This window comes from Perna viridis, chromosome 1 (genome assembly GCF_037379345.1).
Source record: "Perna viridis isolate PV_CMFRI_1.1 ecotype Kerala chromosome 1, ASM3737934v1, whole genome shotgun sequence".
Classification (NCBI taxonomy): domain Eukaryota; kingdom Metazoa; phylum Mollusca; class Bivalvia; order Mytilida; family Mytilidae; genus Perna; species Perna viridis.
Genome location: NC_142445.1, coordinates 1,216,008 through 1,229,098, shown reverse-complemented (window position 1 = coordinate 1,229,098; position 13,091 = coordinate 1,216,008). Strand labels below are relative to the sequence as shown.

The following is a 13,091-nucleotide window of genomic DNA, read 5'->3' as shown; positions in this document are numbered from 1 at the left end:
GTATCTCGGTGTATATTAAAACAGTGACTAGCTACAATAAAGCGTGCGAAGTATAAAAATAACTCTCTCAAAAAGGAACAATAGATAAGAAATATAAACAGCAACAACAACAACAATAAAATCTAGTATATAATTACAGTTAGAATAGAAAACAAATTCATCGTTTAAAACTGTCACGACTTGAGGTTTTTTTTAATAAAAAGAGATAAAAAAAACATAATTGAATTACAATAAAACAAGTTGTCAACTGTGCCGGTTTATATGTAAGAAAGTTTAGGAGTGTCAAAGATATGTCATTCTACTGTTTTGTGGGATTCATTGGAGAGTGTATATGTAATCACCGGAAGGGTGGTGGCCACTAAATAAAGAATCGTAAGATGGCGGGAGATCTGCAATGGAAGTAGACAGCACGGACGGACCGACAGCGAACTGGTCGACTGTTAAATCATCTACAAAAGAAAACAAAAATATATTTTTCCAAGTTCACTAGGACTTATCACTACTTATACAAACATATGTAAATATAATCCAGGATTATAACAGGTTTGTTAAAATGGTATGGTCATTTAAATGCTGCATAATCATGTCTTGGTTTTGGGTTTCATAAAAAAACAACTCAAATCCTCAATTTCAAGTGATTTGATTGGTCGATATTTGAGTTTTGGAAGGATTTGAAGAAAACCTCAATCTGAGATACTTTATGAAAACTCTTTTTATTATCAATTTAGATTGAAGATCAGAACTGATATAGCAGTCGCCAGAGCTTCTAGCTTTGTAAAGCCTGTTAGCATCTAAAATTATCTTACTCTACCGCAGGAAAATGGTCCCACAGGTATACCCCATTAAGGTTCAAATGCAGATAGTTAGGTCCACTTTATAGGTATTTCTAATTTGTCATATTTAATTTCATGCTATTTACGCCAATAAACAAACCCAATAAACAACTTTCACTGCGAACTAAATATGATGATTAATTGGTATGTATTAACAACCATCCAATTAAAAAAAGTTGACCTCAACCCTCACCAGTACCTGTTTATTTCTATTCATTTACCAGAATAAACCAATCGTTCATTATATTAATATCAATATGTCGCCTACAAGTACAATATTCTTAGACGCGTAATAAACCATTTGATGTTTGGCTAGAAATAAAAACCTTGCGAGATTATAAATAGTCATCGCTCATAGAAATGAAAAAAAGCATGTTTTAGATTAAGCATATTTTAAAATATACATACTAATAAAAATATAATACATTAACACAGAAATAAATATCAGGGTAGTAAAACTTGTCTAGTTAATTAGTAAAGTTAATAAATTGGAAATATTTACAAAAACAAGAATATATATAAATGAATCATAGTCGAATTAAGTAAAAATATATAGAATGAATTGGTAAAAAGTCTAAAATAAGTTTGATTTTTTAAAATTATCAAATAGAAGTTTAAAAGTATGAAATCTTATGAAAATTATTTATTACCAGTAAAAAAATAATTTTGAAAAGAAATATATGTGCTACTAAAACATACAATGTACACATTATAACAGAAACATACCACCAGTTAAAACAAAGGTTCAATAATCAAAGCATGCAAACCTCTATGGTATTATGTATCAAAGAAACCAAGTTAAGGATTTAAAAATGCTTGTCGGAAAAAGTGTTTTTAACTTCTTTTTGAAAATATACACTGACTTTGCATTATGCAGAACCTTCTTTTGCCGTAGGTTTTGGTTCGTACAATAGGAGTTACACGTGTTTTTAGGCCTTAATGATCTGGATGGCCTGTATAAGTTTACAAGTTCACTTAGATATAGTGGCGCTTCTTGTTTCATGTACATGTACTTGAATACAAAATTTTGAATTGTACCCGGTACTGTACAGACAACCAATAAAGAGACTCTAGTGTCGAAGTAATGTGCTCGAGTTTCTTTTCTTTTTTTGTTACCACTCGCGCAGAAGTGTTCTGTAGTCTCTGAATGACACAAGCTGGTAGTCCATAGAGTAATCCAATCGATCGATAATTAATGAATTGACCAAAGTTATACACGCATCCTCGTTGATGTACGGACGTATGCGGCCTATGTTTCGAATTTGATAAAAACATGATCTCGAAACTGAACTGACTTGTTGATGCATTGACAGTCTTGTCAAAATGAACGCCCAGATTTTCTATACAGTCAGAACTTGTAATGATGTTTCCTTTAAACGTGAGATGACAATCCTTCAAATCCTTCACTCGATGTTTCGGGGCAAAAATCAAGTTCTGTTTTGTCCTCCTTCATGTTAAACATGTTTACATGACACACAGGTGTCTATGCGATAACTAGTAGAACTTGAGCTCTATAGCTTATCAACTGAGAAATGTAGCTTGTTAAGAGGGACATGTATCTAAAGGCACGGACTATTTCAATGATTGTGGCTTAAGTTTGAATGATTAAACTGACAGTTTCGACCTTAAGATCTTTAAATCGAATTTAGAATTGAAAATTTAGAAACTGGTAAAGGCCAACTATGTAAACCATCATCGAACCTGAATATTTCGCAAACTGGTGCACTGCATGTTACGATGCATCTCGATTTTTTATGTGTTTATGAAATGTCCTTCATAATCAGAATGGTGAATTTAAAAATAAATAAAAAAGTTAAATACCACTATACAACATTTACAACAATAAGCCTGTGTTTAGATATGCTTGAATTCGGTCCTTGTACTTTCCTTTTATCCCTACTTTTATCTCATATTTTTGCAATTTGACGATTATTTGAGGCGTAAAAATTCAAACGATCGATATAAATTGATTCAGTGCTTGAGTACTTCAATATATATTTGTTGGACTAATTGTAATTGTGATTCATGAATAGCACGGCTCCTTTACCCTACCCCACTAAAAAAGAAAGAAATGCCTTCCAATATACTTTGAGCCAAATTTGAATAATTCCTATAACTTAAAAAATGGTGAATAGGAAAATGTAAAGGGAGCTCACATCAGAAGAAAGAACAAATTGTTGAGGGAGGCCCTATAGCTTGTGTATATACCGTCTAGGGAGGACCTATAACGTGTATGTACCGTCTAGGGGACCTATAACTTGTGTTTGTACCGTCTAGTGAGGCCCTATAACTTGTGTATGTACCGTCTAGGGAGGCTTTATAACTTGTGTAGTTACAAAAAGCATAAACATATATGCTATAAAAAATTACTTGTAAGCCTAGTTATCACCCCCCCACAATTACTGTATTTTCCCTTTTAAAAATTCCTATACCTGGTCCAATTACTGGTTTGAGTTGGGTTTTCTGGACAATGACCAACCCAGGAGAACCTTTCTGACGTTTACAGCATACACATGTTACAATAAGGATAGTGGTAAATCCTATGGCTAATATCGAGATTCCAACCAACGGTCCAAAATAGTTACAACAGAATCCATTCGAGTCACAACAACTGTACGCACACCAATCGTAATAGTAATCATAGGACGTGTCGTTCTGGTGTGTACACATCCTGTAGAAAATATTTATAATTCGGTCATGTTTATACAGTTTATCAAAACAGAAAAAATAACATTAGAAACAACATCTTAAATGTTACTCCTCAATAAGAAATAGATTGTTAATCTTTAATTGCCTGCAAAATTATGGAAAATCATAGAAATCTTAATAAAATGTGTTCACTTTCATGATAAAATGCAGAAGGTGAAGTGTTGTCTTTTTGCATTTTCTAACTGTTTATCAAAAATCAATGAAACATGACTTGACATCCTTTGTAAATTATGATCATTTTGGCAGACACCCTTGCTTTGTAAAAATTGCAGTTTCGCTGTAACAAAAATGAACTGAAAAGTTCCAAATAAATTTTTCACGACCCTTAACGTGCTCCACTCACAATTAAGCTGTAGTACTTGGACTATAGCATCGATCTGTTCACGATCATTTCTCTCGCTTGACAGTGTGACGGGGCGACCCACGAAAGAAGACAAGCAGTGCTTCCTTATATTACAATGATAATAGTGTCTTTAAATGGAATGAAATGCCAAGGAGACTGAATCGCTCACCTGCTTAAATTGTTTCCATTTCAAAGGCAATAATAGGGGGTTGCCCGACAATTTTGACTCAAAGAAGACTTTGGTAGGACTTATCATAAGGATCATTTCAAGTTTCTTTTTATCTATTATATATTTTTTGAAATATTGGCTAGAACTGCTAAAAAATTAAAATTCGTCTTTCAAGGGCAATAACTTTCACAAAGAGTCGTCCGACATGCAACTTTTTGTATGTCTTATCAGAAGGATCATTTCTGTAATTGAAAATTTCTTTCTATCAATCATAGTTTTGAAAATATTGGCTGAAAACTGTAAAAACAGACACAAATTTTCACCTTTCACGTGCGGTAACTCTAACAAGGAGTCAATCTGGCAAGTTTGACCAAATGCAGACTTTTGTAGGTCTTATAACATGATAATAATTTCTATAATAGATAGAATTCGGTTTTAACCTAACGGGTTTGGAGATATGTGAAAAACTTTTGCCCTACCCATATGTTGATCATGTTGTTTTTAGTAATGGCGGCCATGTTTTTCGATGGATAAAAAATCCCCATATCGATTCAATGTAAAACACCCTGAGGAACATTCATTCCAAGTTTGGTTCTGATTGGTCAGGTAGTTTCAGAGGAGAAGAGTTTTGAAAAATTGTCATCGACGACGACGACAACGGACGCTAAGTGATGGCAAAAGCTTACATGAAACGGAATAGAATGGTAGAGTGTGAAAAATCAAGATTTCTTGCTGAAAGAACAATTTCCCAGACGTCCCTTCCGGACCCGCCATTGAATATAGATGTAAACTACAAATGGTAAATTGGTATTCCAATTTTTTGGTAGCTCTTTAAAAGTGATATATGCATTGGAGGGTGGGCAGACGGAGCGGGTTAAGGGGTGGGAAACGGTAATAGAGGGGACGGTGATCGGTGGTTGAAGGGGCGGTGAACGGGGAATGAAAAATACAGGAAGCGGGAATTATATTTTTGGAAGAATAACCGGGGGTAAAATGAAAGAGGTCGGGAAGCGGCGGTAAAGTGCTTCCCTATCCACCCTTCAGATATGACAGTGGAAGTATAGAAGTCCGAATTTCTTTATGATCCTGCAACCCTCTTCTTTTATTTGAATATTGTAGTATAAACAAGAGCATCCCAAGAGCCTGAATCGCTCACCTGGTTAAATTCCCCCTTTCAAGGACAATAACTCTAACAAAGAGATGTCCAACAATTTTGACCTCCAAATCTTAGGTTTGACTAATGATAAGGATCATTTCATTGACTGAAACTTTCTTTCTATCTATTACAGTTTTCAAGATACAGGCTGAAAACTTCTAAAAAACATCGTTTTCCGCCTTCCAAGGGCAATTACTCCAATGAGGAGTTGTCGACAACTTTAATCCAATGCAGACTTTTGTAAGTCTTATCATCAGGATTATGTCAGCAACAAAACATCCTATCTATCACAGTTTTCAAAATATTGGCTGAAAACTGTAACAAAGTCTTTTTTTAAACTTTTTATTGCAATAACTCTAACAAGTAGTCGTCCGACCACTTCGATCCCTTACAGACTTTTGTGTGCCTTATAATAAGGATCAAGAATTTGGTAAAACCTACCGGTTTTAGAGATGTATAAGAAAAACTTTTGACTGACCACTATGTCATACTTTAAGTAATAGCGGCCATGTTTTCGACGGATCAAAAATCCCCACTTCAGTTCTATGTAGAATCACCTATAGAACATTCATATCAATTTTGGTTCCAATTGGTCAAGTAGTATCAGACGAGAAGAGTTTTGAAAAAAAAAAAACAAAAAACATTTAGAGTGGGGATAAAACGTCGAAAAGGGGCAATAACTCCAACATTGCTTAACAGATAAGACAAAAATTTGACCAGTGATAGATCTAATCATGCTTAACACTTTTACCTAGGTCAGAATTTGGCTAAACCTAACGGTTTTGAAGATATATGCGAAAAACTTTTGTCTGGCCCCTTTGTTCCATTTATAGTAATGGTGGCCATGTTTTTCGACGGATCAAAATCCCCACATCAGTTCGATGCAGAATACCCTATGAAACATCCATACCAAATGTGGTTAAAATTGGTCAAGTAATGTCAAAGGGGAAGATTTTTGAAAGAAAATAAATTAAAAAGAGCAAAAAAAGTCGGAAAAGGGCAATAACTCCAACATGGCTCAACATATAAAAATGACAATGTCGCTACTTATATATCTAGTCTGAACATTTTTACCCCGTCAGGTTAAACCTAACGGTTTTGGAGATATATGCGGAAAAATTATGTCTGACCCAATATTTTTGTAAGTAACAGCGGTCATGATATTTGACGGATCAATAATCCCCAGATCAGTTCTATGCAGGATACCTTAAGGAACATTCATATTAATGTTTGTTCTAATTGGTTAGAGGAGAAGAGTTTTGATTTTTTTTAACGACGACGGACGCCAAGTGATGGCAAAACCCCACATGGCCTTCCGTCAGGTGAGCTAAAAAATGAAATGGGTTACCACTGCCCTCAAGCGATGAATGAGATTTTTCATTGGCGTTCAGATGTATTTGGAAGACTTTATTGCATTAACCGTTCATACTCTTTCGGCTTTTTGTAGTCGGCAACATCGTCAATCAAAAGGACTTGTTCTCACAATCAATATTATGTTTCTTAATTTCAATTTAAAAATAACAACTCACCTTTAGGTAAAGACTCCTTTCAGTGATCCCTACATCTTCTTAAGCAAGGTGTGCTTGTTTTTTTTTCACCTACGAACAGGTGAGTAAAATCCGTGATCGTGTACGCTTTCTTGAGAAATGATCAATTTCCAATAAAACCTGTGATAATTAGGTTACTATAGTTACAAGAAATGAATAAAAGACGATAATTACAATGTGAACATCCGAAATCCGATTTTATAAGTATTATAGGTACGATTACGAACTTAAAATATGATGGCCAAAAATAGTCTCCGTGAGTTATTTGTAAAAGCCAAGGGAAGTGAAAAAACGTTTAATGTTAAAGACATCTCTTAGCTTTAAATAAAGATAGCAATATGCCGCCCGAAAATGTTCGATTATTCAGTATTTTTCACAGAAAATATAGTATTTTTATCAAAAAACAAACAAACAAACAAACAATAAAAAAAAAAAAAAAAAAAAAAAACTCAACAAATCTTACAATTTTATAGAGGATATTCTAAATTTTTCAATGATTCAGTTGGACCCCCTTGGTGAGGGAGGTTTAACAGGTACGAACAAAAAAAACAAGAACGGATATAGTTATACATAACAAAAGTTAAAATGCACCAATGTATAAATACAAAACAGTTAATACATTCAGAATTCAGCAAAAGGTCTTCAATAATTGTAAGTACATCTTAAGTAAGGCCGTGACAACAGAGTAATATAATTCAGAGTAACTGAACCATGACAATTCTTCAAAATTAAACTAAAAAGTAACATATCAACAAAAAAGGACATTAATGACCAATATTGGAGTTCAAATTGCTTTATAAGGCCTTAACCATCCCTCTTAAATGTAAGGTCAAAAAATGAACTGAAAAAACACACACTAAAATTCATTCAATAATACATCCAATTTTTCTCCATGGAATACCTTAACACAATCCATATAAACATACGAGATATCCAATTAAAGAGAACATATTCAAATATGATAACACCATCAAAACAACCAGCATTAGAAAAATCAGTGACTACAATTCCAGTGGGCTGGATTAGTAGTACTATTACTGTTAGACATCGTTACCTTCAGTTCTTTTTGGAAGATATCTTTAACATAGTTTTTGAAGTTAGGATTACTTACCGCCAAAATATCATCGAGGTATCTCAAAATATTGAATTTGTGTAACAGACCATGTTTTGAGAATCTTTAAAGAGTTTAGCCATGAACTGAGTAGTAGAGAAATAAATCTGCTATAGGAGGAGCACAGTTAATCCCCATTGGAATACAAACAACCTGTCAGTATAGTGTGTCACCAAATAAGAATATTGTCAATTCAAAAACTCAAAGCACTGATCATATCCAAGTATGTACAACTGATATATTTATCTTCAGCAGAACGTATTCATTTGACAAAATTAAGATCTTCCAACCTAAAACTACCCATAGAAACTGGGGTGTGGTCGGGAGTCCCACGGAATCAAAGAATATGTAATCTTTGTAAAGAAGGGGTGGGAGATGAATTTCACTTATTCTTCCAGTGTAATAATCAAACGGTTAAGATTTTGTTACATCCTAGATTACTATTCAAAGAACCCAAATACGATTAAATTTGGTGGGTTATTGTCTATCTGTAATGTCCATTTATACAAAAGAGTGTGTGCTTTTTTTACGAATATCATATGAAAATGAATGTGTTAAAATTAATATTTTATGATATTGACTGTTCCGTGTATTGTATCTGTGTATTTGTCCTATTTATGTACATGTTTGTGTGTTTTTGTCCTCTTGTACACCTACTGTGTCTGAGGCTATCAATAAATCTTGTCTTATCACTGAAAAATGCACTGTAATCATTACAAGAAATGAATTGCGAACCAGATTTATCAAAGGACCATTTAATTAAATATGACAATTTTCCTTAATAAGTTTATCAACACAAGTTTATATACAAATTTAGCTGCATATTTGATAGTGAGAGTCCCTTTGGATTCAACAAGAAGACAAACAACATCTCAGTATTGTTTTCAAGTCTGCTTAATTCACCTATTTACAGTTTCTCTGAATTTATATTGAAAGTTGAAAGCCAAAAAATGGCAAAAATAATCAATCTAGACAGAAAGGGAGATAATACTTACCGTATGTCATTGCACAACCCAAATCCTCTTAATACAGGTCTATTTATTCATGTTCTACAATTTACTCAAATACATTTTTCCACTATTGTTTTTGCTTTATTTGTCAATGAAAAAAAATGTAAAATCATCAGTTGTACAGAAAAAGGGCTTGAACTTCTGTAGGGACATTTCAAAATGGTGGCATTCATTGTTTAAATTGATTTAGATTTTCTCTATTTAAAACAATTTTATCAACTATGAATGCAAAGTGATGGTATAACAAAAATCAATCAAAGTGCAGTTAGCACTGGAGTTTTCTGATCTTTGTGAATGAAGCAGTAACAGAATTTAAAAGATTATATGATGTAAATATAACTGATCTGTAATAATAAATTTGAATTTCCCTTATAATTCAACTTTTTTATGTGTTTAAGCTAAATGTAAATTAGAATTATAGAATATGACAACATCACATTCCTACCTTTATTTCTATGGTATTATAAAAAAAATAAAAAAAATAAATAAATAAGAAAACAAGAGGCTCCCAGGAGCCTGAATCCCTCAACTGGTTAAAGTTTGTCTTTCGAGGGCAATAAATTCAACAAGGAGTTGTCCAACAATTTTGACTCAACAAGACTTTGGTAGTACTATATAAGGATCATTTCAGTGATAGAAAGTTTCTTTCTATCTATTATAGTTTTCAAGATATTGGCTGAAAACTGTAAAAAAAACCCTGTCATTTTTCATCTTACAAGGAGTCGCCTGACAACTTTGATCCCTGAAGAATTTTGAAGGCCTATAATAAGGGTCATTTCAGCTATGGAAATAATTTTGCTAAACCTAACTGTTTTGGAGATATATGTGAAAAAACTACTGTCTGACCCCTTTGTTCTATTTTTAGTAACAGCAGCCATGTTTTTCAATGGATCAAAAATCCCCACATCAGTTCTATGTATGATACCTCAAGGAACATTGATACCAAGTTTGGTTCCAATTGGTCAAGTAGTATCAGAGGAGAAGATTTTTGAAAGAAATAACATTAAAAATAGCAAAAACATTGAAAAAGGGCAATAACTCCAACATGGCTTAACAGATTAAAATGAAAATTGACCACAGACAGATCTCATCATGCTGAAAACTTTCACCACCCATGTCAGAATTTGGCTAAATCTAACAGTTTTGAAGATATATGCGAAAAACTACTCTCTGACCCCTATATTCTAATTCCAGTAATGGCGGCCATATTTTTCAACGGATAAAAAATCCCCACATCAGTTCTATGCACAATACCCCAAGGAACATTCATACCAAGTTTGGTTCAAATTGGTCAAGTAATGTCAGAGAAGATTTTTGAAAGAAATAACATTAAAAATAGCAAAAAAATGTCAAAAAAGGGCAATAACTCCAACATGGCCAAGGTCTCACTAACCACTTCCGGGTCAAATGGCCACCCCCCCCTATGTAGTACCAAAAACACACTGAACCTAGACATATGCATTGTAAGTGCATTATTTGTGTGTATTATGATTAAAAGTAGTCAAAATAAAGCTAAGAATGTGTACTTTAAAATCATATGTGTAATTAATTACAAAAGTGTATGAATATTGTTTACATGTGTGAGTAATTTGCCTCCATGCTGTCAGTTAGCAGAACAGGTAAAAATGTGGATTTTCAGTATTATTTATTCAAGTAAATTTTGTGAAGAACTTCTACTATCATCGTACCATTAGCATAATGATTTTGGAAGCCATATTTTCCAGCTTCGCAACGGTATGCAACTTAAAGATGTCATTTGTCCTGGGAATTCACAGTGAGACTTTGAAAATTACTTTTTTAACATGTAAAGTAATGGAAACGTTAGAAGTGGTTAGTGAGACCCAAGGTCTCACTAAGGTCTCACTAACCACTTCTGGGTCAAATGGCCACCCCCCTATGTAGTACCAAAAACACACTGAACCTAGACATATGCATTGTAAGTGCATTATTTGTGTGTATTATGATTAAAAGTAGTCAAAATGAAGCTGAGAATGTGTACTTTAAAATCATATATGTCATTAACTACAAAAGTATATGAATATTGTTTACATGTGTGAGTAATTTGCCTCCATGCTGTCAGTTAGCAGAACAGGTAAAAATGTGGATTTTCAGTATTATTTATTCAAGTAAATTTGGTGAAGAATTTCTACTATCATCGTACCATTAGCATAATGATTTTGGAAGCCATATTTTCCAAGCTTTGCAACGGTATGCAACTTTAAGATGTCATTTGTCCTGGGAATTCACAGTGAGACTTTGAAAATTACCTTTTTAACATGTAAAGTAATGGAAACGTTAGAAAGGGTTAGTGAGACCATAAATTAAATTATGGCATATTTCAGAGAAATGCATAATTTGAGGAAAATTGCCTTTCCTGGTCATTATTTCCATTTTCCCATAAAATCAGTATAGTGATATTGGTAATCTGGCTATATTTTAAGAGGTGCATTGTGCAAGATATTTTAAAAAACAACATAGCAACAAGATTTTTATCAGTAACAGTGACTCAAAACTTGACGTCATCCATGAAATACACAACGTCACTGCTTGGGATATTCAAAGTACTCAAATAGTCACACAAAACAGACTTAGAATCACACAGTAATAAAATAGGTATGATATAAATTGTTGAAATCTGTTGTTTTTTCATAATGATAAATGATATTTGCTATTACAACTTCTTGAATTATCATAGGTACCACTTTGGTGTGACAAGTTAGTTAAAATTGTAATTTTTTAGTAATTTAGGGAAAATATCACTGAGGGGCATGATATAAAAATGACCATTTCTTTGTAGTCCTAAGTCTGATTTTGATAGTTTTGGTCTTATTAGACTCACAATACCACAAGCTTTCATAAAATGTAAAAACAGAAAAAACATAAAAACTCATAAAATGCTTTTAAGGTCTCACTAACCACTTCCGGGTCAAATGGCCACCCCCATATGTAGTACCAAAAAACACACTGAACCTAGACATATGCATTGTAAGTGCATTATTTGTGTGTATTATGATTAAAAGTAGTCAAAATGAAGCTGAGAATGTGTACTTTAAAATCATATATGTAATTAACTACAAAAGTGTATGAATATTGTTTACATGTGTGAGTAATTTGCCTCCATGCTGTCAGTTAGCAGAACAGGTAAAAATGTGGATTTTCAGTATTATTTATTCAAGTAAATTTGGTGAAGAATTTCTACTATCATCGTACCATTAGCATAATGATTTTGGAAGCCATATTTTCCAAGCTTCGCAACGGTATGCAACTTAAAGATGTCATTTGTCCTGGGAATTCACAGTGAGACTTTGAAAATTACCTTTTTAACATGTAAAGTAATGAAATGTTAGAAGTGGTTAGTGAGACCCAAACAGATTAAAATGAAAATTTGACAACAGAGAAATCTCATCAAGTTGAACACTTTTACCTTGTCAAAATTTGGCTAAACCTAACAGTTTTCGAACTATATGTGAAAAACTATTCTCTGACCCCTATATTCTATTTTTAGTAATGGCGGCCATGTTTTTCAATGGATCATAAATCACCAATATAGTTCTATGCATGATACCCCAAGGAACATTCACACCTAGTTTGGTTCTTATTGGTTCAGTAGTTTCAGAGGAGAAGAGTACTGAAAAATTATTAATGACGACGACGACGACGGACGACAATGGACACCAAGTGACGGCAATAGCTCACGTGGCCTTTATTAATCCTGTCTGATTAATAAAGATATGATTGGTTCCATTAGTAACAGTAAGATTTTTTAGTTCAACTAGAAGAAAATCAATTCCACATTATGTTCAAATGATTTTCACTCAACCATACTAAATATATTTGACCTAAAGAAAAGATCTTTAAACTCTGACTAAGAATTACTTGGTGCTTTTGATTTATACCTATTAACCCCCCACATTATGAGGAAGACTCCCACAAAATCAATGAAAAATTTAGAACCTATTGTATCAAAATTGTTAGATTCATTTGAGTTTTTAGGTTAAAATTACTATATTTTCTGTGAAAAAATAAAGTAGAGTAATAATTGGATCTCTACAAAAAAAAGTGTATAAATCTCCACAATAAGGAAGATTCTCTAAGAATTCTTCAATGTTGTTTTTAAAAACAATCTATCAGAAAAAAAGTTCACGGTCTTTTCTTATACAATGCTTCATTTTATATTTTCATTTTCTTACAAGAATAAGCAGACAAACATTAA

At 33.1% G+C, this 13,091-nt stretch overlaps 1 protein-coding gene across 2 annotated transcripts; it reads right to left on the bottom strand.

Annotated features, from left to right (window-relative positions):
- Window positions 1-116: 116 nt before the first annotated feature.
- LOC148626783 (uncharacterized) lies at window positions 117-12,874 on the bottom strand. 2 transcript variants are annotated; one of them, XM_088590326.1, is made up of 3 exons: window positions 6,740-12,874; window positions 3,266-3,504; window positions 117-449 (listed from the first exon to the last, which is right to left on the bottom strand). In XM_088590326.1, exons 2-3 carry the CDS (start codon window positions 3,501-3,503, stop codon window positions 316-318), a joined length of 372 nt encoding a protein of 123 aa, XP_088446452.1. In that variant the 5' UTR covers window position 3,504; window positions 6,740-12,874; the 3' UTR covers window positions 117-315. The 2 variants fall into 2 exon arrangements, 1 of the variants encoding a protein (XP_088446452.1); XR_015923917.1 differs by lacking the exons at window positions 3,266-3,504; window positions 6,740-12,874 and adding an exon at window positions 1,697-3,257.
- Window positions 12,875-13,091: the final 217 nt, after the last annotated feature.